Genomic DNA, 27,384 nt, shown 5'->3' with positions numbered 1-27,384 from the left:
CAAACAAACAAAAACATCTCAACACATCCATGCACACATGCATAGATGGCTCCACCTTTCCCTGAGTGAAGTAAACACAAGAGTGCTAGTTTGGCTCCGGAAACCCACATTTACAACTCTCTTCCTCCCTGACACCATTTCACACAGACACACATGTTGTTCAATGCCGGCCTCTCTTACCCCCAGTTAGTGAGAGACACAAACACACACACATACACTTAGAGTAAAGAGCAACTCCACTTTAAATCTTTTATGGGGGGAGAGCTTTTCTTCACAGACCTCTAAGGTTCAAGTCTGTTGTACTTCTGACCCCACTAAACATCACAGCTGGGTGTGGTGTTGTGCTTGTTACCACAACCTGCTGTGATGTAGCACTGCACAAAGAGGTGCACAGAGAGGTGTTGTACTGCACAAGGATTGGACCAAGGTAGCAGACTACAAGCCAGAGCAAGCAGGATTTTTCAATCTGCTGTGCAATCTGTTTCAAAATGTGTTGAGTGCTGCAGACTCGTCAATGGATTTTCTAAAGCATGTGTTGTTGCTTCTTACAAGAATCAAAGTAACCTTAGCCACGTGGTGCAAGTGGTTTTCAGGAATATGCTTTCATAATGGATTTCCCCTCTATAATAAATAAAGGGTGCATACGCTGTAAATGAATACAAAACACATTGCCACACTGACCTGATTTATATGGACATTTTCACTATAATGACATATGTTAGCTCTGGCTAGCTAACATGACACAGTACAAAAGCCACCAACATACAGGAAACATAAATGACAAATATGCCTGCCTTTAATCATAGGTCCTTAATTACTCTGCTTTGGTTTTCTGTTTCCCATCTCATGAAGATGTGACTCAGAAACCAGTCTGTTATCACTTCTATCACACTTCTTGTGATACTTGCCACAACTGCTTTAAATAGCTTCTTTATCTCAAAGTGTTGCAAAAAGAAAAAGTCAAACTGCAGTCATCTAAAATGTTTTCTCCTTGGATTCAAAATGGTCTTCCACTTTCCATCTCAGTTGTCAACGCTTCCACTTCCTCTGTCTTATCTTCTTTAAATTCTTTTACAGCTGTTGCTCTGCAGTATCCTTCATGTGCCTTGTAAATTGTGTGATAGATTTTCATTTCAAATACAACTAGGCTTTCTACAATTTTGTTTTGATGTGGCTGGTATAGTATTTGCTGTAATTATTGTAGCTGAATAAAAAGATCAGACTAAACAGGAAGTCATAATATACGTTTTACAGAAATAACATTTTCAACTTTATTAACTTTACCTTAAACATTTGTCAGGGGATTTAAGCTTACCTCTGGGCTGTGGAGGGCAGCAGCGCAGCAGCTGGAAGTGGACGTTGTCAGTGCGAAGACTTTGGCCCTCCAGGTGCTCCAGTAGCTCCCCGAGAGTGGCCCGAAACGTCTCAGTGCCATGCAGGCGGAACCCATCGGAGGCCACTTCGATCTGGAAGTTTTTATAGTGACGCACAGAACGGGACTCGCTTATGTCATCCTGGATTCAGAAAAAGAGAAGGACAAAGTGAGACTGAAGAAGAGGTCATACAAGCAACGGCAGTGAAAAGGACAATTTTAGATGAAAGACAAACATTTAAAATGAACATTACAGAACAAGGAGGAACAAGGAAGAACAGAGAGTGGTCATGTGAAAGGATGTCTAATAAACTCAAGTAAAGCGAGCATCATCACCTGGAAAAATAAACAAAACATAAGTCTCAAAGGTTTCTAAAGAAATTATATTTATATTTCAAACTGTATCGTTTTTTCAAGAAAGATTTATAAAGCTCTATAGACAAATGCAAACACAACATAAGTGTGTCAGCTATGCGATCTTAGCATTTATTCAGTCACCACATAAGAGTGTGTAAACAGTGTTGTTAATCTCATTTTGTGTGTGTGTGTGTGTGTGTGTGTGTGTGTGTGTGTGTGTGAGAGAGAGAGAGGGGGCATTTCCTCCCTTGCAGGATCATAAAGCTGTTATCAACTGTAGTGACCTGTCTTGTTCTATGTATCCTGTAATCCAATATAAGATAAACTGATAACATTTGTTTGCTGATATCTATCTCTGACTCTATGAGGACAAAGACTGATTGCATAACAGGATCTGAGCTTACATCAGTTTATCCCTAAAAGAGTTTGGTTATGATTCCAGTCTTCAAAACTGATATCTTGTATAGGTGCAACTTTTGTCTTTTTATTTTTAGTTTCTTAACAATCCACCTTATGAATTTTGGGTTTCCTCCATTTACTGAACCAATATTTCAGATCACTTATATTTAATTTCTTAAACTTATTTTTAGTTTATACCGTCCTTGTAAAATCAATAGGTTGAGAGACAACAGTCAGTAAGTTTTTGGTGACTTGTGAAAATCATTATTTTGTTGTTATCATGACACTATACAGTTTATCGTCTTAGATTTTGGATATTGTCATATCGTGAAATGGTCAGAGTATTGTCTTTTCGTGGTATTGAAGGCTGCATTACAGTAAAGTGTTGTCCTTTTCTGAACTTACCAGACTGTTAAACTTATTCTTATATTTGCCTTTACCCACCTACTCATTAGCATTTGGGAAATGTTTTGAGGAGATTTTGAAATATTCAAATAACCAAATCATTGCAATATTATTTTATGGCCATATTGCACTTTGCTGATGACACCATTAATGCATGAAACAACTCTAATAATAGCTTTCCAGAGTACAACAAGAAGCAGTAGTTTGTGGGTCTTATTTGTAGACTCTCTCCTGACACACCAAACACCTAACGGTAATTATTTTACTCTACCTCAGTACAGACCACAGTGATGATGATGTACTGGTAGTCAGTGCAGCTCCAGCGCAGGATGTAGGTGCCCTCCTCGTTGCCCTCCTGACGCAACTTGTAGATGGCATAGTCCGTACTGGGGAGCAGAAAACACAATAAATGGAGGCAGTAAAATGGTTTTATCAAAAGTAGATTCAAGGTTTTATACTGTATGTGCTTCTTGTGACCTGTCTTAATTGTTTTTATAACATCCGTGACCAAACCAGCATTCCTTCTGCGTTTTAATACGGTTATCTGTCTACTTGTTATTGATCCATTTTGTGACTAAAACCTTTTGAAAACTATTGAGCGATAGAACAACAAAATAATACAATGACAGATAGCACAACAGAGGCTGATCATGCACTTGTCAGGATCAAAAACAAATATTTTGACAATCCTTTAACGGCAATTATAAAAATGTTGATAGGTTAATGAGCATGAACACTTAAAGGAGTGTGTGATCTCTGTGAGATGCAGATACAAATTAAGATAAGTAACCGATGGTTTGTAATGAATGTGTGTAATAGAAAAAACTGTGCCTCTCCAGTGAGGAAACAGGCTTAGACACATTCCACTGATAAATCTGTCAGTACAAACCAGATGGGTCCGTGGCAGCCGTTGTTGATGTTGTGCACCACTGAAGCCGGGGCCACCTCCTTGCAAAGGAAGTGGTGGGCATCCACTGTCAGCCTGAAGTACCCATCCACAAGGGCTGCAAAGGACAGAGCCGCAGACTTGGAAGCCATCTGTAACTCCTGTAAGGAGAAGAAACAGGGGGCAGGGGGAAGCTCTTATAAAGCAACAATACTCGAGAGGGCCATTTCAAAGAGTGATGGCTTGTTACAAAATCAAAATCCATTTACATGATGGAGCATAATGTCAACATTAGTCATGGCTAATAGCATTAGCATTTAGGCTTTGTTTCAGCATGATGTTATCCAAACAAATGAGATAAAAAAAACTAGCATTTGATCTTTAATATCATAAGCAGGTTTCAGAACAAATACGAAGGTTGATCCCATAAGAAACACTATGCTCTTTGACTGGTTTGTATGTTATCTCACCATCCTCTTGTTGTCCTGTCTGTAGATGGTGACCGTTGCCTCTTTGATGACAGTGTGGGTGATCTCATAGAAGTCACAAAAGTTCACCCAGCCTTCAGTTGCCTCTTTATTCTTGTCATTTTTCTGTTTTCCATCTTGCTTGTTCTTCTTTGACTTGCCCTTTTCTTTCCAGATCACAGGTGCCTGTTTTAGACACACAAAGCAGATATACCATCAATAAAATAAACTGTCAGTATTTTCAAATAGTGTCAAATCTTACCAATTTTAAAATACTGCAACGATCTTCGAAAGGTTTGTCCGAGATAATATACAGTGCCGTCACATTTGGGCTAGTTACCTCAAGTGATAATGGAGAACAAAATAATGACAACTGTTCTTCCATCATCAAAATATGAGGAAATGTGTCTACTAAGCTGTTTCAGTACCTCATTTTTTAAGAGGTTTTATTGAACTGAGCATGATAATTATAGACTTTCATATGTAACTTGAACTTATTGAATAAGCCAAATATTTATCGCAAATGCAGCAGGTCATCCATTATATTCAGCTGGATTGTACAGAAAATGCAAGCAGTATGCAGATGGGACACAAACAAGCACTAAAACAACAAAGAAACAAAGTTTCTCTTTATCCAACTCTTTATCCAGCTACTCAACAGGAAGTAAATTTCTTTTTGTATTTGATGGTTGAGTAATTTTGTTGAAAAGCTCCCCAAATGACGACGACATATTTGTCTGACAGTTACTTCAATGTCACTTTAGCTGAAGCTATTAAAAACTTCTTCACATGCAGTTCCACTTACTGTAGGAGGCTTCTTCCTCCAGGAAATGCCAGTGGTGCCAGTAACCCGGACCTGCATGTCATGGCCTGCCTCCATGCTCTGACTCTGGCTCTGCCCTTGGCACTGGTTGTAGTATCCTTGAAACGGCAAACAAACAAAGTAGTCACAGACGTAGCCAGAATATTTGAACGCTGCAGTTACAGCACACACAGACTGTAGACACCTTGATGGTTAGAAAAATATTTATTGTAATAAGTTTGCAAATATAGTTTTGGGTAAAACTTGCAGTGATTATGTAGAGACAAGTGAAGCCAGTGAAATGTCTTATTGGCTGTGGCTGCTGTATGTTTACATCGAAACAAAAATTGGGTCTTAAGCAGGTTACTCAAACCATAAAGTTCTGCATCAGTGTTTAAAAACTTCACACATTGGTTAGAATCATCACGGTACTCTGTGATAAGTGGGTTAATGTGACACGTAAATATCTTATTCCTTTCACTTTTGGTTTTTAACATCTGCACAAACGCACACAATGTCTTAGGGTATATTTGGATGTCAACAAAGTTCAACCTTCTCTTTTTGTTTTAAAAAGAACTGTAGGTGGTACACCACACGTTCTCTGCATGTAAACACACCAAACTAACCACTGCCACATAACCACTATAATCCAATATAGTTGATGAGAACATTGCAATAGGATCATAAAAACAAACTAAAAGTATCATCTCAGTTTGTAGGTAGAGTTTAAAATAAGTTTTGTCTTATCATTTGTTTTATTTTTAATTGACTGCTCTCTGTTGGCTTAAAGTACCACCATCTTACATTTCCTGTACTGTTTTTACATCGCGTCTTCGAACTTAAAATCATCGTCCTCAATTCTTACCTAAGTAACCTCCATTGCTGTTCTCTCCCTCCTGCACACTGAGCGAGATGGGATCAAGCAGTTCGCTGCCAAGTCCGCTGGTCAGGCCCTCCAGTGTGGCCAAGTACTTGATCTTCAGGTCGTACTGGGTGATGTTGCTGTCCTTGACTGTGCGGCGGTTGAATTCACTGAGGAATTTCTTGAAGACGTTGTTGATTCGGATGCGGGTCAGAATGTTGCGCTGCTTAATGTTGCGGTTGAGTGACTCAGGGATGAAACGTTTGTAGCTGGAGGGATTGAGATAGAAAGATAGATGAGCAATCTATTTCTTTTTTTTTTTTTACTTTTGATGCTTAGTCAAAGTATTTTGAATGTCGGAAAACTATGGATTAAAGAGTGGCCATTGATTAGTAGCTATCATCCTTAAGCTACATCCTTTGGTATGTACAACTGTTTTTCTACAGGCTCTCTAAGATTCAAATGTGCGAGGGATTGCGCTGGAAACCAATCAAAACAAAGTTGCCCCCACTCAAATAGATGTTGGATGTATGGATGTAACTCGCTGTCACAGGAGCAGAACATTACACATATCATCTATTCTCAAAATCTGAAAACAGAGCATTCCTGTTTCTGCAACCAAATTCAAAATGGCCACCACTGAAGCTACATGACACAGAGCCTCCGAGATGGACAACACAACTATAAACAAAACATTATCACTACTCTTGATACTCTAAAAGAAAATCCAACGATGCTGTACATGAAATGGCAGTGGGTGAATATACTCCACTGAATGGAAATAACTTGTTGGTGCCACACCCTTTGAATGTGCTCATGCCTGTTTTCTAAAGACAACATGTGCGACTGGGCTGAGCACTTATCTGCCCTTGAAAAGAGACACTTGGAGCAGTCAAGTAGATTTCTTGATATTCCCATGAAGGCATTGGAAGGGTTCAGCCGTTTCACTCTTTTATGTGGTGTTATTTTTAAATCTTAAATGAAAAGTCTGATGCAGTCGCATATCAAAGACATGATATTTTGAGAGTGGGTGTGTGTGTTTTACCTGATTTCATTGGAAATGGGTATATCCATTTTTTTGGCTTGGTGAGTAATAGCAAGCACAGCCATGCCCAAACATTCATTTTCTATCTCATGTTGCTCTGCCTCTGACTGGGGCATCCTCAGTGGAACCAAGCCCTTCTGAAAGTCATGCTGGCCCTGCGCAACAAACAGAGATTTATATTTAGTTGAAAAGACAAACAGAGACACCAATGAAGAATTCCATACAACAGGAGACACTGTAAGATCCTGTCAAGATGGCCTTATTTACAAGAAATTCAGACGGATTTCTTAGATTTTGGGTTACTAACAATTGGGGTTAGGGGTTAGGAAACATTAATTCCTACAGGACTAAAAGAATTAACAGTGACTCTCAATTACACAGAAGGGGCTGGTTGCTGCCTTTTGCTGAGCATCAAGCTGCACTTCCTGGTATTGTTACACTTCCTCCCAGCTGTTGATGTTTTGAAACTCAACTCTGAACTGTGTTGATGATTGAGCCACTAATGAGAACTTACTTTCAAGGGTATTTCAGAGAACGAAATAATAAACACAATGACAGAGTAATGTCCAAATGCTTTCATGACATTATAAAGAAACTCATTAGTGATTATTTTTTCACCTGTGAAAACAGGTAATCAAGAGAAGCGGCATCCAGTAGGGGGGTCCCTTCTGGCGCTTTCTGCGGGCTAAGTCCCCCTCTGAGTTTACTGATGCAGTGTCTCCAAACTGGAGACTCTCCGTCAGTGGTGCCATGCCAGTTTTTGAAATAAAACCTGACAGGAGACAGAAAGAAAACAAGTTTACAGACTTAATACAGGGTGTGAATGCAAGAAATCACTCAGAAAACACAGTAGCATTACACGATACAGGGTTGTTTATGCTCAGTGAATTCCAGAAGTCTGTTTCATTCTTGAATGCTCTGATTTAGGTCCAGGAACTCAATAATAGGTTTTGAGATTACTGACTGAAAGGAAGGATGTTTGATAGATTACAAGGGGATCCTCAAGTGTGCATTTATGGGGATTTATCTGGCCTGTTGATAGAGAGATGTCTGCCAGCGATGGAATTAAAAATGAAGAAATGAGCTGAACTCTGGATCATTGTACGCATACTGTTGATCGTCTTGTATACACTAAACAAAGAATCATATGAGGATGAAAGCAGTGAAGATAAAAGAGCAAAAACAACCTGAATCATATATTAACTTTGTCATGCAGAGAAACAATGAAACAGGAAGTGCTCTATTGTCTCCTGTTTTATATGTAGTGATTTAAGTGTGAATGTCCATGACAGACACTCAAACTTGCCCATTTTTCCCCATTTTGTCATCTCACTTTTCATGCAGCCAATTAGAATTTAAGTACTGGGCAACATTTCATTTTTAATGTTTTTTGTCTTTGAGTTTTGACCCGCTTTCCTGTTTTCTTTGAAATGAAGCAATATTTCAGCTAGCCTGTGATGTATTTCAGAGGAAATACATCATCTCTGTGTCACAGACATCTGTCTAGACATGTGGCAATAGATGGTAAACCTGATAATCCAACATTTGAAGAAAAAAAATCCTCAAAAACAAATAAGAAGCACATAAAGATCAGAAACATTTTCAGCTAGCGGGCACACACATACTAATGACACAAATGCTAAAACAGTATTGGCCAGAGAGAGAGACACTCACTGACCATGTCACTAAGGAACAGTGAGTGCTGTTGGAGGAACCCAAATGGCACAGGGAAAATATACTAACTCCATATCTCAGCCAACCAGAAGCCAGGACCTTTTTGTGGCAACAATGTTACTCATAAGGAATCACCTTGCAGTCTGTTTTTCTTTTTAAGCCCCACTTAATGTTGGTCTGTCTGTTGGTCTTGTTATTTTAACTTATGGCAGTACATCCTGGTGTCACTTCAATCCCTGTGTGTGTTTGCATTGAACATGTGTTGATGCTAAAGCCTGTGTGACCACAATACCCTGCTTGTTTGGCAGACTGCACTACAGTACACAAAGCAGGCAGCAGCAAAAGACACATACACACAAGCACACACAAATACAGACACAACACACCACAGTTACACTCTGTGCACACTCGCTTTTCTCTACCCTTGCTACTGTCAAAGCAGAGCACAGAGAAAGAGGAAGTTCATTTGACACCACAGTAGTGTTTTCTTTCCTCTTTGCATGAAATGCTACCTAACTTGTAGAATGGATTCTCAAGAGGGATGTAACTCTCTCCAAAGTACTCCACTCGGGTACAAATATGGCACTGATGCCTAATAATAATAATAACTTTCCCCTCCAGACTCGTCACAAGTCCTATAAAAACAACTTAGTGTCTTATCATTGGATCAAGTATGGAGTAAGACTCTACTCTTGGCATCACTTGTAAAAGCTGTAAGATGTCAGTGATCTACTGCCTTCTATTCCTATTCTAACTGGTTTCTATGCTTATTCTGAGATTATATTAGTCTATGACCGTGGAATTAAAACAGCTCTCCTTTAAGTACTGCTAAATCTTCTGCTGAATTCCAGACATTGTTTGAGATAACACTGGAGGTTTTCCCTTGTCTTTCCTCTTATTGAGCCGAAGTGAGAATCAAGATGTGGGGACTTGGAATGAGTCTCAGCTTGCCGAGACACTCACCTACACCCACAGATTCCTGATGGAACGTCATGGCAATTGCCTGGGAGCGCCTGGCTGTCATCCCAGTTTGGGTTCAAACAACTACAGTGTCCTCTGGATCTCACAGAACTACATCATGCACTACAACCCACTAGTTTTTTTGACATCATACACGTGACAATTTAAGTCGCCAGGCAGAACAATGGTGTTCCCAGGAAACACTATCTCCAGGAACCCACTTCATAATCCAGAAAGGCCAGTTACTGGGAAATTATGTTCAGCACACAACAGTTAAAGCATGTTTGGTCTCCACCTCATCCCAGGAGCCAAGTTTCATAGCCAGGAGTCATCATGCCGAGGTTCCTACCTTTGTCTTCAGTGCCCATTTCCCTATACCTAACCTACACCTGATGTGGCAGGTTGATGATCAATTAAATTTTAATGAAAGCCCAAACTCACTCACAGCCAGGGTGTAGCCACATATGCATTTGGCCGCACGGTCGGTCATTGAAGGCGCATGGGTGCAAGGACCGAATTTTTGTGACTGGCATCTAATTCATGATGAGCGAGCACTTTCTTCCCGCTGCTGCCGAACAGTAGCTTCTTCGAAACACACGCTGTAGAAGCAAGCACCTGGCTCCCTCGATTTGTGGTATCAAGTGCTTAACGGCTTCCCATCTCCATCATTTCCCTCTGTTCATGCCCAGTGCCATTTGTTCTTAACTCCTCTCTCAAGTAAGGCTGTGTCTTTGCCAGGTTTAAATCCATTTGAGTTGAGTTGCAGGGCTACCACATCGCACTCACATTTCTTGGCAAGACCTACTCTGCCTCTGATTGGTTAGCACTTGGTGGTCGGCCTCATACCATTGGTAGGTGGAACTACCCTTTGCTTCACTGAAGATGATTGGTTAAAACACGTCAAAAACAAATCCCATGTGGATTTTTTCTTTTCTTTCTAAAATAGTCATACGCCGGAAATCTGGCAACACACTTAAGTACTTTAAGCCCTGTGTTATGTTACCGATGCTTGGAGGGGCGAAAAGGGATGAGAGAGCTGCGATTCAGTAATCCTTTCTCACATTTTAGATACCAAATGAAAACATTATAATACATGTCAAGAAGAAAGAGGGAGAGATGTACAGAAGACACAACAACAGAATCGAAAGTCCGGACAAGGTTGCTCTCTCTGAGGTGGGGTTTACATATAGGTCTTACTCTGAACACTCATCTCTCAATATTTTTCAATATTTTTAACAATTATTTCCATTATCTCGAAGGCTACTCTAAATTTGAAGTGGTTCAATTTAAGAAATTGTTTTATGGAAATAAATGGCAGCTAGCAAATGATAATATTCATTTTCAATGTAGTCAGCCACTGCTGTGATGCCACTCTTACCTCATGCGATAGTGCAACTTGACACTGGTTTCATCTGTGATCTTGAACTCATAGTTGGGGGGATACCATGTGCCAGTTGTCTCATTGTATAGGGAAAATAGGTTATGGCACAAGGGAGAGATCGCTGAGAAAGGAAAGAGGAAAAAAAGATTATTACTCAGACCAATTATTGGATTGGGACAGAGGCACCAAAGAGAAGGTTTCAGAGCAAAGTCAAACAATTTACTTATAAAACAAGGTAAACAGAAAGATCTACATGCTCCACCATTTTTAATCTCACTCAGTTACACTATGTGATATTATATTCAACCATAGATGAAATGTAAGACTGTGGTTTTAGAGAACACTTTCACATTTCTGTGTTAAATGTAGGACTTCAAATGCTTTTTCAATTTTTAAATCTTAGTCCAGCTTAAGAAAGTCAGATAACCAGACAGTTAAAATGGTGGTCAGAGAGGGAGAGAGAGAAAATTATTCTAAGATCCCCTTGAGTAGCGCTTACATTAGTTTTACAATAACTGATTCATTGCTTTTGAAACGTGGTTGCAATTGATTTGCAGTAGCGTGATGTAACATTATTACATTACTAAGGAGTCATTAATTCCTGAGCAACCATGATGTCCATCTTTCTTGTAATCTAATGCATTTTTATTTCACATGTTGACAGCTCAATGGTAGCACTTAGAGGTGAGGCAGTAACACAAATTCATCTGGATTTGAGAGGGACAGGGAGAAGATCTCATCTATCAGAGTGTAGTTTAATATTCTGGCATTTATCCCTCACTGAAAGTTTACTTTGCACTGCCACGTTTCATGAAGTTAATTGGAGAGAATCGGGAACCACTTAACTTTATGGCCACAGAGGCTGAAGAATGACCTAATAAAGAGCTTAAAGATGTCGCCCAAATGTTACAGGACATCCAAATGATAGCTCATTACCTGTCAGTGTGACTGGTAGTGGAGATAAATCTGATAAATAGGCCAATAGGCTGAGTACTGCACTTTATCAGGTATCAATCGATTTATAACCGTTAGAGAAAATCTTGTTTTCACTATGTCATCTCTGCAGGAACTGTAAAATAAAAACCCAGGGTGTTATTATCAGGTATATGTTACCACCAAATGACCAACTTTGAATGTGTAGTAATCAGAATAATGTGCCTTCGGTTCGAGCCAGCTGTACTCTTGTATTTTTGCATTAGTGCCTGTAGTTTGCAATCTTTCTTATAGGGCAAGGCCATATGGTAACATTATTGATATGAGAGTAGCTATCGTCTTAGATTGTGGATATCAATATATCGAGAAGTGATGTCTCTCCTGGTATTAAAGGCTGCATTACAGTAAAGTGATGCAATTTTCTTTTGCTTCTAACTAGCTGCTCCTCTCATTGTGTTCATATATCTCGTTCTCATTCTAGAGGATATAAAAGTGGTTTTGCCGTTGTTTGAAAAAAATCCTGTGAGGACAAGACCAAAGCGAAAACTTGGCAGACAAGTGTCTCTATCAGAGCCCAAGAGGTATAACAGTAAACCTTTAATAATGCTAATCAATCATTTTAAGCCTAATGTAAAATTATTTCAAAATTGGATATAAAGAAAAATCTGGTGATTTTGTTATCCCCAACTGAATTGGCAGCAATTTGTCACACATTATATTCACAGTAAAATCACAACACACCCTTCATTACTGGCAATTAACAAAGATAATATCAATAAGCAGAGCAGGGAATTATTGATTCTGACAACCAGTCATTAGTCAACAGCTCAGTTACTCACAGCATTTCTTGGCAGCTTCTACACAGAGGTCCTCGGCAGTGTGGCAGCCGCTGAGGTACTCCAGCTGGTGCAGTTCTGGTATGTAAAAGTGGATCTCCAGGCCACGAGTGGAAGCAGAAGAGGTGAACTGGGCCTTCTTAGTGGACCTCCTCATCTTCCCACAGAGTTGCCTGCTCAACTCCATCACCCACAGAGTTGGCATTCAGACACTGGACAACAGAAGTGAAAAAGAAAAATGGGGGAATCGAGAATGTTACATTAAACATTTGCCTTGTGATCACAGTTCACAAGGAATCCAGAAAATAATCAACAGATTAATTGACAATAAAAAATGATTGTTGAGCTGCAGTTGCAGCCCTCATATGGAGCAAGTTTGTGGCTTTCATATGATGCACCAATGTCTGCTTCAAATTTAATTTTATTCAGGAAAGATGAGACACATAAGAAAGCACACATGGGAAACAACCTGAATCACAATTCTTACCCACAAATTACTGTATTTTGTCAGTAAAATGGCAAAACATACTTGCATACCCACATCTTACATTTATAACAAGTCGTGGGTGTTTTCAAAGCTTAGAAGAGCTTCTGATAATAAGTTCACTACAATTAGCGTACTTATGTTATCCTGTCCCACCCTTATATTACATTACAACATTTTCAGAGGAAATGGGTGACTGACCACTGTGTAATGTGTTTGTGTGTGTGTGTGTGTGTGTGTGTGTGTGTGTGTGTGTGTGTGTGTCTTTGTGTGTGTTACAGTAAGGCCAAAGTATTGACTGTAAGGTGAGCTCAGCAAACAACTGCAGAGATTTTAAGTTCAATGTTCATTAACCTGATGACTCATAATATCGTAACACAGAATACATGTCCCACTATAAAATGACGTCAGCCTCTCAAATGAGCTGATAACATCAACAGGGAAGACAGATCATTGCTGCAGAGGAGGTGCAAGGACTTTTTGCTTTACTACCCAATGAGTCTAATAGCCTGTCTACACCAGCTGCATAGCAAAGCAGAATGTCAGCAGCAGCAGTGAGTCCTTCATCAGCGTTTACACTGGCTCCATCAGCCGCAGTACGGTTTTGAGCTCAATGGTGCGTTGACAGCACTTGCAGCTATATATAAAAATAACATTTTGTTAGAAAAAAGAACTGCACTATTTACTGAGGCTGGACTGTGGGAATATAAACTAAAAACTAGTTGTGATAACAAGTGCACGCTTTTTAGTTTTAATTTATATTGAGTATGAATTGTAATTGTAATCATATTTTTTAATCGTTATACAACTGACTGTTCCTAAGCTCCACCTCTTTTCCTCAATGCTCCAATCAATTTTTTTAAATGCCACTTAACCTGCTAAGAATAGGCGACTGACTGCTTTCACATTGCCAGGAGGCGGGTTTGCCTTTCTGTTTTTTTGTCTTTGTGAGTCACATTCGTCATCACGTATGTGCAGGAAAAGGAGTAGAAAACCGCAGATCAGACTGCATCCAGAAGATGTTAAAACTTGTTTTAAATAGTCTTACATCAATTAGATACATCCATTTTTTTTCCAGAGCTGATGATGGAAGTAGCTAGGGAGTGAGACTTCTTGCTTCTTTCTCATCTGTCTTGAGAGTCCAACATGCGCATTACCAATCAGGCAGCTGGCAATGACATGGAAGACAGTGACAAGGCAATGATAGTGACTTTTTTTTTTTTATATCTTTCACTTCAGTCTCTATTTAAAACTCAGCGCCAACTAAACGAGATTTGAGTGCTGCTTGAACAGAGATGGATGGAAAAATATTAAGCCAGCATCCATAACTTTAAGATGTCATAACATCATGCCTGACAAGGGACGAAAATTACCGTGTCCATCCAGGTATTGTGGCTGATCAGAGCTAAAGCCGATAAACGCTGTGACCACTGCAGAGTCATTTGACCTGGGTGACAATGCCAATTGTACACACAAAGCCAGATGTTAGTGGGTGTTAGTGGGGTTTTCTTGTCCAGTGTGTAAGGGGTATAAGTGAAATGTTAAGAGATTGTGATGCAGAGCTCTACATCAGCCCAAGATCATTGGCTTCCTCTGGTTTGTTATGATGAACAAACTTTTGAGAAGAACAGAGGGGTTATTGACACAGAAAATCTTAACTGGTTCCTGACATTAGACAGAACTTTGTTTATTTTATCTGTGTTTACTGAACGGACAGTAACAAAGTGGTCAGCAGATGTTAGGCAGATGTCATTGAAATATGCCCACAAGCTTTAAGCTCTCTCACAGGACTAATATTACTATTTTTTGTAGATGAGATGGACTTCAGTATAGCATTAAGTCCAGCTGAAGGCCTATGACAGTGAGTAGCTACCAACCACCAGTCATCATGTCTCATTTTTTTCAGCTAAATTTCTTGAGAAGAGGTTTTCAATGAGTCATCAGTCTGCCTTTTACAATGAGTTAGTTAATCTGTCAGTGTGTTCATTTCCCCTCACTCTTCCTCTTTCTGCTTCAGTGGAACTTATTACTTCTGACTTTCTCATATAGATGTAAGTTGTACTATGGCTAAATGAAACAATGCCTCTCTAAAATAACTGACCACAAGCATCATGATGAGAAAACCCTGAAGAACCAGAAAGTGAAATTGAACGAGAGCCACCTTTTCGCATCAGAACCTGCTCTAACAGATTCAAAACACCCTTCCTGTGGCTACTTTTTATAGTAAAACACTTCCAGTAAAGGCTTTTGTGTCCTTGGGAAACACTGGTTGACAGCTTATTATCCCCAATTACAATCTCATTAATAATCAGTTTTGCTTTTGATGGGCAGTGTATCTGCTGTGTTTACTGTCAACATTTCATTTTCTTCCTGACATTTTAACCTCTTGGAAAAACTGTTCAAGTGTGTCCAAAGGTAAACCTTGCCAATTATCGACAATGTGTAATTGAATCTTTCGATACAATTCAGTTCTACTGAATTACAGATTAAGAGAACAAAGTAGAGCTCCAGTGCCAATGTCAGGTGCTTGCGGCAGAAATAATTATTTTTCACTTTTTAAAAAAAAGACCACACCCGTAACTGATGCTGAGTGTGATCCAAAAATGTCTTTAACTGTCAAGTTAGCGTACATCCAACCATTGATGCCAACTGTTAATTAATTTCCTTTTTTAAAAAAAAGCACACTCAGAATAGCTACCCTTGCTCCTGCCAATTTTTGACATCAATTATAAAAGCTGTAGATAATAAGGGCCGTTATTCCTCATAAAACATTTTGAGCCTTCACACCCTCCAGCGCTCATGTTGAATAACGAGTGTAGTTCAAACACTGAATAAACAGATCCTTAACTTGGCTGTAGTTACACTGAATGATGGACTTTTATGTCCGTTTGCTTTCAGACACAAACAGAATGTTTGGACTTATTATCTTAGTACTTTAGCACCAAATGTCATTGATGTGTTTTTGTGTGACACTGTCGGCTGCGATACAGGATGATTATTTTATTATTATTTTGAGCCTATTATAATCAGTCTCATTCTTGAGCTTATGTTTTCTGCAGCCTTTCCATCAGTTTCAATGATGTTTGTCTTTAATATGGTTACATTGCTTGGCTTAAATAGGGCAATAAAATGTATCAGTGCTTGGTTTCAACACTGTTGCGAGGCTGTATGCTGACTTAGGACATCCCCTCAAATTTCTCAGCAGTAATAAATGATTTAATTAGTGCACTAGGGTTTTTCCTGTACCTGCTTTTTCTTGACTCAGCACCTATCTAAGCATATGGACACTACATTATTAGTAGACCTTTCACATCCACTGAAAACATAAAATTATTTAAACAGGATGTTCATGAAATTGGCTCTACTGTAGCAAAGGAAATGAAAGCAAGAAGAAGTGCTTTTACGTTCAGGGATTCAAACTTAATTGATCTTCATTACTGACTCCCTACACTTAAGATATTTAAACCACATGTCATTTAATTTCCTCATAACAAGAATTTAAATATTTACTTTGCTTTGTGAGAATTTATACTAGAATTTCTAGAATACTAGTCTTGTGACACCATCAGCAAGTAGTTTGATAGAGCAACAGACTTCAAACTAGTAAAGCTGAAATTAATCAGTTAAATTGGTGAGTAAAATTACATTTTGTAAGGCAATAACAAAGTCTTTAACTTATGTAGTCAATTTAGCAGGTATTCATTACTTCAATAAATCATGGCACTGAATTTTACCAGCTATAATAAAAGTTGTGGAAGGGGGACTAAAAACTACAATGCTGTAATTTGGATAAGAAATTGCTTTTTTTTTTTTTTTTTTAATTTCAGCATAATCTGCTACACCACGTCTCGTGTTGAAAGTTGCAAAACCAATGTGCCTGAAATGAAAATACAGTGGGCAGACATTAGGCTGGTTGAAGCAACGTCACAGAGGCCACTTGGTTATTACTGGAAAATGTCAAGTAAATCGTAATCCAGTGCTCTTTGATGTTAAATGTCAGGTTATCACAGTGAATATCACAAGGTGAGCCCATTTCTTTTCTTCAGCTGAAACAAACCTCAAAGCTTAAAAACTGGGAACGTCAAAAAACTTTGATCACAAACCCATATCAAGCTCATTGAAATTTCAGAGTATTAGTATTCCAAACGTCAGTATCTTTGACTAATTTTACATTAGCCACAAACTACATTTAGGTGAAAAATTACTCCTCAGTAGTTGGAGTATGTAAACACATTACTTTTAATGTTAGAAATAAAATAGCTCTGAAATTAAGACTGCCACTTATTCATTCTGGTATCAATAAAACGCTGATCAAACGTAGCTGTACTTCAAGTGCTTTGATCGTTTAAAGTCTGACAGTTCAAGTTTCTGTCAAGGGTACACTCAGCAGCAAGAAACCACGTCCTTTCATTGTCTGACATGAAATTTTAGTGAGAAGTGGTAAAGCCAGAAAGTGTGTGTGCCTGTTTGCGTGTGTGTGTGTGTGTGTGTGTGTGTGTGTGTGTGTGTGTGTGTGTGTGTGCTGGGTGGAAGGAGGAAGCCCCATTTTTTCAACCTCATAAGTGTGAAGCCACTTCGTTGTCAGGATTTTGTATGATTTTCTACAATATTTGCATTAAAGGTAGAGCTGTTATTTTCACTATCAGTAAATCTTTGACCATTTTCCCATTTATCAATTACTTGCTCGGTCTATAAAAAACCCAATAAAAGTAGATATTCATTTTAACATCACAAAGGAGGAAAACCACAGAAAATATTCACGTTTGAGAAGATGGACCCAGTGAATCTTTTACCATGTTTGCATGAAAAATTACTAAAATATTAAAATCACTTATTAAAGTCATTGCCAACTGATATCCTGTGTACATACTAATGGATTCATTGACTAATTCCCCTTCCTCATCTGTAATAAGAGCTATAGCAAAGTGATATAATGATCCAGTGTCTCCCTGCTCTGTTAATGTGTTAAATTCCAGTTAACAGAATAATAATAAATCTAACAATTTTACTTAAATGCATTTTACGCGTTGGGGCAGGCCTAAGATACATTGGTTAAAACTAACAATGGTTTTCTTTCACATCCCAGATATTTTCGCTTTCTCCATCACTTTCAGTTTTGCAGTCTGTGGGGACAATGTGGTTAACGTGGACAAAACTACAGTACAATACAATGTCCTTGATACACAAGCTGTCCTAGTGATTCCTGTAGTCTACCTTGAGCATCTGTCCTTAAATGGAGTCAAAGTTTTTCTATTTAATCATAGGCCCAAGTTTGTGATGGCGTTGTTGCATCATATCGTAGCATCTTCCTTATATTTTGTCCTCACTCTATTCACAATAATTCGGTATATTCCTATATGAATTCTAATTTAGGTTAATTATTCACACATCGATCTGCCTTTATTGTGCCACTGAACGTGGATTGAGTCTCACTGCTATCATGCCAAGAGGAGTATCGTTTGGTGACATTAGCTTCTTAGCAAGTTAACTCGGACGGTCAAAGCAAACGGCAGCTGGATATTTTCCCCGCTTGACAACAGTGGAGAAAGATTACAAACAAGTGGGTTCACTCAATGGACCAGACGACAGACATTTTTGATCAAATATAGCATTTAAATAACGGACATTTACTCACCTAGCGAGCTTAGCCAGGCAGCTGGCAAGTTACTTCCGTTTCGTTTAGTACATTAGACGCTTCAACCAAGTTAGAGCTCCTCGCTCGAGGAATTTCCAGTGTCGCTTTCCGGCTGTTTGATCCCAAAACTGCCCCGAAAAGTATCCGGTATCCAGAAGGAAAGAAATATCGGATAAATTCCACGGAATTTGTTGATATTTGGTGGCTTGGGCTGAGACGCAGCCCACCTCTGTTCCTGCTAACCCTTACTGACAAGTTACAGCCCCTTCCCGAAAACAACGCAGTGGCCTCCTGTTAAACGAGACCGCTGATTGGCTGCTTAGCCCGTCAGTCAAGATGACGACATTAGCCCTTAGTTGTTATTGGCTAGACTCTGCCCTTTCTTACTTGTTTTGATAATTATGGAAGTTCACAGGGGACTTTATTAGAATCGTTAATGTAAACATGGAGATGAAATTCAACAAAAGCCTGATCATTTCCCACGTGTCTGTGTTATTTGAGTAAACCATTAAAATGAAAATTTAATAATTTAATTTGCATTTTAATTTTCACAAACTTGTATGTGCATTCTGTGGCCATATAATGAAATGGAAAAGCTGTTTACCTCCCATTTAGAGACAATAGAGTGGTCCATATGATTAATCCTAAAATTAAAGGTTTTTTTTTAACTTTTCCTTTGTCAAATGCTGTTTCCAAGGTCAATGATGAACATTCAATTCAAACTTTTAATCAAATTTAGGTGGTTAAACCAGCCACAAAAAAAGGAAAGAAATTTCAATTTCAACTAATTATGACTGTGAGATATGATCAAAAGCTCCAGATCATCTGTATGGACTGTCTTGTAAGATTGTTTTTATAATAATAAATAAATTAACTTTCAATGCAATTATGTTTTGGATCAAGGTTGGGATTGGGCTAAATCATGAATTGATTATGGTTAAGGTTAGAAATCTTTGGTAGACATGTTTGAAGACCTAAAATAACGTGCTATGAATAATAATTTGTGTCAGATATGGTTTTTCCACTAATAAGTTAAACTAATTAACTTGTTAAGAATCATAACTACTCCTTCTGCTTTACAAAGAAAAACAGATTATGTGACCCAAATGTTTAATTGACGTACACACTTAATGGAACACAATTTGAACCGGATGTGATATTTCAAAATGATGCTTTTGTTTATGTGTTTTACACTTTCAGATGTTCCGGATGAACTTGAAAGCAACCATTTGGTATCAAACTCTGCATTTATCCATCTCCAAGGAATTGGATTAATCAGCTTGTTTCTTACTGCACACATGCAAAGATAGTTTATTATGTAAGAAAGAAACCTTCAACCTTTCAGGAAATGTGGGGTCCCTTTATCAACATTCTGCCTTCTTGCACTGTGTATGGCTATATGCACACATGTGTATGGGTGCGTATGTAGACTATATATGCACATAAATGACAGGAAATGGAAAACCATACGAGGGAGGTGAGAGGGGGATGGGATGGGAGGACCCTGACGCTTTACAATTTCTTTGATTTCTTCCTACCCTGATCATGTCTGATGTGTTGTGTGTTTATACTATGTATCTGCAAAATGTCCCTTATGTTTGGTAACAGTAATACCTTACTTGTAAACACATTCAAGTTGAGGTATCCTATTTTTTTCCTTTTCCTTTTTGTTTTATTTAGTTTTGGGTTTTTCCTACAAGTATGTGTATTTTTAATTTTACTTTTAAAATAACATTTTCTAACGTATGAATGGAAACAATGTATTTTTTTTACGTTGTGATGTGAGTGTCTGTTAATAAAAACAAATCTTTATCATTTCTTTAGCATTTACATCATTTTACAATATGATGCTCAAACGTCCAAGTGAAGTAACAATCAGCGGCACACACTTTTGTGTGTAGAGGGACTTAGATTCAGGAAAGTGTATTCTGAGCGACAAAGAGAAGATATAAAGACAGGGAAACAAATAAGGACTTTGCACTCTCATTGGACATCACAGTTGTGTGCACCTTCTGAACAGGAAGAGCAGGAAGAGTTATCGTTCATCTTTGCCATTACAGTATGTAGGTGGCAACGATGTAGGTAGTCCCTCCCTAGCCTTTGTTTGAGCTATCTAAAACATCTTTGTGATTGTGTTTCCAAGCAGCCTAGGTGTGTGATTGCCACTGGCTCATCTCTTACAAATTTGCATAACTGCCCTTTTGGATGCCATTATTTACTGGAAACTCAAACAGTGCCAATATCACTAAATGTATTAGGCCATCCCACAGTTTATATTAAATGCTGAGAGATTCATATATCAGAGGATTTTGTATCAAAAGGGAAATCAGGATTCACTTTACTGTCAGTCAAGGAGACTGTAAAAATGTGGCAGAAACTCGAAGTCAGCAAACTATCTGGATGATGTCACCACAAAATGAAGGATGGAGTTTCCCTACTGACTTCACAGAAAAAATATCACATACACAGACCACAGGTGTAGATATTGACGTGTTTCATGATTTGTAAATACTGTATTTAATGACCAGTTACTTATAATCCTATAACAATAGTTTAGGTTAACACTTTGATTGAAGTGACCTTATTTGGAATTTATATGTAGAATCCAAAAATGATTTAGAAGTCACCATGGTGTTGGTCAGCAGTTACAGCATAACATCTCCAATGTAGACATTTTGCACTTTTTCAACAGTTTTCAGTGTCATTAATTAACTGTTTACAACACCAGCTTTACAACACCAGCCTCCACTTATATACATATATAAATATGTATACATACATATATATATAACTGTTTAAGAACGCTAATAAAATTTTAATGGCATTACAAACACATTTATTGAGTATAACTGATTTAATTGTATGTCATTATTAAACGTTTACAGAGCATTTTATTGCCTTATCAAGATTAATACATACTTAATTATGCATCTCTTTGCAGTTAAAACAACATTATGCAGAATAGTGTCTTAAAAGAGTGTCTTAAAAACAAATCCCAGGATTGCAACAGTTTGTCAGATGTAATGTAGGTGCTAACTACAAACAAAACTTATTACGTCATAACAATGTTATGTGTTGAAAACTTGTATGTTGAAGTAAACATGTATGTAACACTGGGATCCTACCCTCTCACTGGAGTTACATAGTGCAGAAAAAAGTGATAGGCGGAGTGGCTGAGACAGAGACACCATTCACTCTATTACAAGACACTGTGCCATCAGCATGATTTTGAAGCTGATATTTTTAGGTAAAAAGTTACATAATGTTACTTTAACTATGCAATTATTAACAGTTAACTATGATTTTTTTCTGGATCTACAGTTAAAACAGTGCCTTATAAGATGAACATGCAAATAACAGTCTTATCAGTCTACAAGCTCTTAGTGTTAATACCTACTAACAAACACAATCACAAGGACCTTACTATAAGTGTTACTGAATTTGGTGTTGTTGTATTTTCTTGCCTTGTTTCCTCACAGCAGCCCCAGCTTGCATTGGTCAGTATCAAACAACAGTTCTGCCTTCCGCACCAACTTACTGCTGCAGTTATCAATTGTTAGTCACTTGGTCTGGTGTTTCAACAGTTCAGAGAACGGACAGGGACCTCTGTTGATGAAATGGAAAACTTCTTACTTCCTCCAATGAGAACAAGGACTAGAACGCAGTAAAAAAAAAAAAGGGTGGTTCATTTTAAGGAAGGGACCTCCCATGCCACGTCCCAGATATTGCTTATGGTCTCGAATTTAAGGAAGTGTGGCAGAAATTCCCCATAATCATGACCGTCAGTGACAAGTGGGGTTTTGGATGTTTGCAAAAACAGTTACATCCTTAAATTGAGTGGATTTGAATGCATGTTATTATTATAAACTGCCTCTTTGAATAAATGTGAAGCTCACTTGACTTTTTGTATCTTATCAAAAAATGTGCTTCACAACAAAGTATCTAGATATCACACAGTGAGTCAGAAAAACACAAGGCGAGATGAGCAGATTGAGGTTAGAGTGAGACAAAAACATATCGTGACTCTTTGGGGATTTCCACAGCAGCTACAGTATGTACCCTTTAAACGAAGCAGTGGGGACAGGTGCAGAGTGACCTGTGGTTTATCAGACAATGACTCAAACAGTGCATATATTATTCAAAACAGTGTTCTGAAAAATATGATTCATTTCTGCGTATTGACATCACAGATCACAGTAGGGCTTTGATTGATTGATATTATATATTGAACGTTACATAACAGTGACTGAGCAATTTATAACAAAGTGGAGACTGTATCTGTCGTACAAACTGTAGGTGTCTTGGATCAACTGTTTTATTGTGAAAAAGCCTAATTCACATAGTAATGGCACAAATAATTAGAGCTTCTCTTTAGTGTTATCAAAACTATGTTCAACATGAAGGATAACAAATGAGCCCTTCAATAGTTTTCACAACTTTAACATCAACATGTGGATTATTAATGTTTCATAAACAGCTTACATACAGGGACAGAACTGTAGGCGATGTCATGTAGCCCACAGTGCACATCAATAATAGATCTTTAGCTCCCCCTCTTGACAACAATGTGGACCAAAACAACCACAGCAGATAGATAGATAGATAGATAGATAGATAGATAGATAGATAGAGCATATTTCTAAGATTAAAAAGCTGCATTTTGTTCTGTTCTGTTTATTTTTTTTTAGAACCTGAACTTTACAGGTCAGACAGAAGGAATATAAAAGTCTCTTGGCACTTCAACTCTAGGGTGAATAACAGTGCAGGTATTGCAACAGTAAAAAAAAACAGTGCAGGAATAATTATTTCTCTGTATGATATTAATTAAATGCTAATTGAAATTACAAATGCAGACTGTGCATACGGCAAACATGCCCAGTACCTGACAGGCTGACTGGTAGACCAGCACTCCCAATAAGGGCAAGTTTATTGTCTTGTGTTGATCCTTATTCCTAATAATGCAGTCCAGAAAAAAATGATTTATTTATTTTTTATTATAAGGTATTATGTAGGGTGTAAGTATTGAATATCAGTATTCAGTATCAATATTTACTACATAATTATCGTGAACAAAAAACTGACAATAAAAGGACAATTTGAAGCAAAAGATAGTGCTACCGATCAAATGTATCTTGTCTTTTGTCTCTTTGCAAATAGACGTACGCAGTGTTGTAAACAGTACCAAAAATCATACTTGAGTAAAGCTCTCATGTTACAATATTAGTTTGGTAAAAGTGAAAGTCCTTCAGTCAAATTCTTGAAGTATCTGGTAATAAATGTACTTTAGTACCAAAGTACAAGTAAAAGTGAATTACACATATATTTACATGTATCCTAGCTGCCGACTGATTATCAGATCCGATATTTAGCATTTTCTGATCATCACAATCAATGCTTTGTTTTTTAAAAATCCTATTGCCATCAAAACAAATCAAAATGTGCTGCTTTGGCTCTGATGCAGCATGTTATCTTCAGACTTAAGTTATCAAATAAAGGTAGTGGAGTGGAAGTATCAAGTAGCAAAAACTGGATACAAAGGAGCACACCCATTTAAATAAAATAAAATTCCCTTTATTTATTTCAGTTAGGCAGAAGTTACATCAGTAGTGAGGATAATATAAATGTACAGACTTTGAGTTGAATGTTTCTTACACTTAAATGCAGACTAATACAATTTCTTTCTTCTCTTTGGTCCTCTGGCTCGTTTATTTCAGACGAAAGGCTTTGATTCACTGCACTCGTGTCAAGTTGGCAGCCATCCTTCAGTTATCACAGTACTGTACCTTCGATGGGGACAGCATCAGCACTGTGATAACTGAACCAGGGCAGCCTGTCAAATCTAGCAGTCCGGTCCGGGGCGTTGCTCCATTCGTCACCCACCCATAATATCTGTGCTCTCGGTCAAGAGGTGCAACGGCAACGTTTTTTTTGGTTTGCAGGACACACGGCAACACAGACAACAGACAAAGGCGATAAAAGAATCCATCCATCAAAGGCTCCAATAATCAGGCCATAAAAAGAGAAAAATAACAATAAAAATCACCATATTATCTCTGCAATGTGGCTACAACTTGGTCATCAGAGAGATGTTGCTGGATCAAAACTATGAAACCTTCAAAACTCCAAAACATTTTGGGAAAATAAATAAGACAACTAGAACATGAACTAACAAAAGCAGAGTGAAAAAGGTACAAAACATAAATCGGTAGCACTTTATTATAACCATCATTAATAAATGGTAAATTAAACTGGTAATAAAACTTTATAGTTATTTCACTGTTAACAATAATAAAATGCCTTATATACATAAAGCAATTGTGAAGGTTTATAATGTTTATTTATAAACATTAAACCTTCTCTATTTTAGCTTATTTTTCTATTTTGAGCTATATTTTTTTAACTTTCTTCCCACTTGCATTTAATGTCATTAAATGTAATTTTATGTCACTGTAAAAGCACTGTGTAACATCATCTTTATAACAAACAATTGCCTGACAAATGATTCATAAAGCATTTTTAAAAGTAAACTAACAATGAACAAAAGTTGAATCAAGTATAAACTTACCATTTATTAATGATTATTTATTATTATAAAGTGTTACCCATAAATTATATTGAACAGTCTGATTCTTAACAAAGGATGTCAGTCCTTCTGTCTTATCTTGATTATCCAATGAAAAAGTATACCTTACTGTACATATGTAACTATTCTTCTTTATTAATGTCTGTCAGTGTCTTTGTAATGTGCAGTTCGTCTTTAAACTGTATAAACTATCTTATTTTAGTTATTAGTTTTAGCTATAAAGGATTATAGCCCATACACTGGTAAATAATAATGAATTAATGGATCCAAAGTGTCAATGAATAAGGGTAAACATCAAGAGGAATATGCAAATGTCAGGTTTATAACTGTGTTGCATTTGTACAATTGCTTTTGGGGTATTGTAGCTATTTGAGCTAAAGTGGTTGATTCCGTCCTGCAATAGTCAGAATCTGTTGTCGTTATACGATGAAACATCTACCTGTGTCTGTAGGGAGGGAAGATAATAACGCACCACTTTGTAAGTGTAATTTGAACTCAAACAAAATGGCACAATTCTTGGAAATGGGAGGAGGATGCTTGCTTGGCAGTCTTCTGCATTTTAATCTCTTAAAAGTAATCAGTTTTCCATGATCTCGTTGTCTCCTCCTGCACAGAGAGCTCGTTAATGTTTCATCCCACAAAAACAACAACAGGTACAAAGATCCCCCCCACACGCAACACTTTCCTGGCCGGACCTAGTCGAGACAAACTCCTGTATATTATTCATACCAACCACAAGGCCGAGTGACGTCAGACTTGTTATGATTCTCCTCGCCGGCTCCGCCCCTCTCGGCGCGAGCAGTCCGGTGACGTCGCTGGCTCCTCCTCGTCAGTCCGCCCTCTGCTCTTCATGTAAACAACTCCATTAGCCCCGCTGCTCGGGCTCCGGCCAAAAATGTCCGTGTCGGACGTGAAAAGCAAAAGCAACATGTGTGATCACCAAACAGGGCAGAGGACAAACAAACACACTGTCGAGGCTCGACGGTGCGTTTGTTGCCATGAGCGCGTGTAAAAAAAAAAAAAGGAGAGCCAGTGGAGAGAGCGCGTCCATATTGCAAAACCCTCAATGTAAATACCTGGAGACTGGCTGAGCCTGTAACATACAAACAGTGAGGGTAACAGTAAACATATATGGCTCTGATCAGTACGCACAGCAGCCACAACTGTGCCAACGCGTGTTTTGCTATTTTCTACAAATAAACAAAAGTTGCCCAAATCTAACCAACGTAGTTGTTTATGTCACTAGCCTACACAATAACACGCGTAGCTGCTTCAAAAAGGCGAATTGTGCTCTTTAAAAAGCGACTGAAGGCAAAAATATAAATGCAATGTTCGTATTGAATATTGTGCAGCCAAACGTTAACGCCCAGCATTGCATACACACCCCTTTCCAACGCAGAAACAAACAGCATGCTGTTCGAGCCAAATATAACCATTTATTCTTAACTACATTCAGTCCGCAGTGAATAAAAAACAAGCATTCGTGTCACTTACCTGCGATTTTCTCGTTTAATCCCCCGTGTTTACATGAATATTTTTAATGACGCAGCAAGACCACACAGAGCAACGTGATTGTCGCCATTTTTTGTTGTTATTGAATTCTCCAAAGCCATGTGACAAATTGATAATGGTTTTTAAAAACAGGCTTCCGGGTGCGGAGAGTAGAAGTAGTTTCGCGAGGCTAAACAAGGTTAATCTTCCGAGTTGTTTGTCTGATGGATTAGTCTGGTCACTCTCCACTGACTGAAGACTGAAGGCTGTGCGCAATGTTTGACAGCTCCGGGACGCTGCCGCCGCCGTATGGCTCGCAACAAGTACTCGCCCGATTCCTCCCGTCCGCAAACGTTGCGCGGAATGACAGCGACTCATGCGCTTTTTGTGCGCCTGATGCCAGCAGTGAAAAAAACCCGGAGACACAACGAGCTCATGAAACATAAGAAATGTTAACCGGATATAATAAATGCTATCAACAAGTGGAGGAATCCAAGATTGATAAATTAATGAAAGAGCACGCCTGATACGCAGTAAACCCTCATGATATTTTATTTGCTGCAAAATCTCCAACTTTTCCTTAATAATTAGAAAAGTTAGTTACTCTAGAGGGATAATTACAAATGACCAAACGCAAATTAATATTTTTAAGGGGTCCGGTGACATTAAACTGCCAGACACGCCTTTTTCTGGCTCATAATAAATCAGTGGCATGACACTATCACCTGGAAACCTTCGCAACAAGCTGTGAGAGGGCGTCTTAGTGTAAGTGTGGGTCAACTGCTCCACCCTGTGGTTTTAACTGTGTACGG

At 38.3% G+C, this 27,384-nt stretch overlaps 1 protein-coding gene across 1 annotated transcript in view; it reads right to left on the bottom strand.

Moving 5' to 3' along the window:
- jak1 (Janus kinase 1) overlaps positions 1 to 18,741 on the bottom strand; it is a 40,905-nt gene extending 22,164 nt beyond the window's left edge. The window contains exons 1-11 of the mRNA XM_084355321.1: positions 18,499 to 18,741; positions 12,383 to 12,591; positions 10,608 to 10,731; positions 7,214 to 7,367; positions 6,596 to 6,750; positions 5,554 to 5,819; positions 4,692 to 4,807; positions 3,890 to 4,072; positions 3,423 to 3,580; positions 2,805 to 2,919; positions 1,316 to 1,514 (exon numbers count right to left, since the gene is read on the bottom strand). Coding sequence (XP_084211447.1) covers positions 1,316 to 1,514; positions 2,805 to 2,919; positions 3,423 to 3,580; positions 3,890 to 4,072; positions 4,692 to 4,807; positions 5,554 to 5,819; positions 6,596 to 6,750; positions 7,214 to 7,367; positions 10,608 to 10,731; positions 12,383 to 12,584 — 1,672 coding nt within the window. The 5' untranslated portion in view covers positions 12,585 to 12,591; positions 18,499 to 18,741. The remainder of the gene's footprint in view (positions 1 to 1,315; positions 1,515 to 2,804; positions 2,920 to 3,422; positions 3,581 to 3,889; positions 4,073 to 4,691; positions 4,808 to 5,553; positions 5,820 to 6,595; positions 6,751 to 7,213; positions 7,368 to 10,607; positions 10,732 to 12,382; positions 12,592 to 18,498) is intronic.
- Between the last annotated feature and the right edge of the window lie 8,643 nt (positions 18,742 to 27,384).

The sequence above is a fragment of the Pagrus pagrus genome (genome assembly GCF_965226575.1).
Source record: "Pagrus pagrus genome assembly, chromosome: 6".
In the NCBI taxonomy this organism is placed as follows: domain Eukaryota; kingdom Metazoa; phylum Chordata; class Actinopteri; order Spariformes; family Sparidae; genus Pagrus; species Pagrus pagrus.
The sequence above is the reverse complement of the archived record's forward strand: the minus strand, read 5'-3'. Positions and strand labels throughout refer to the sequence as shown.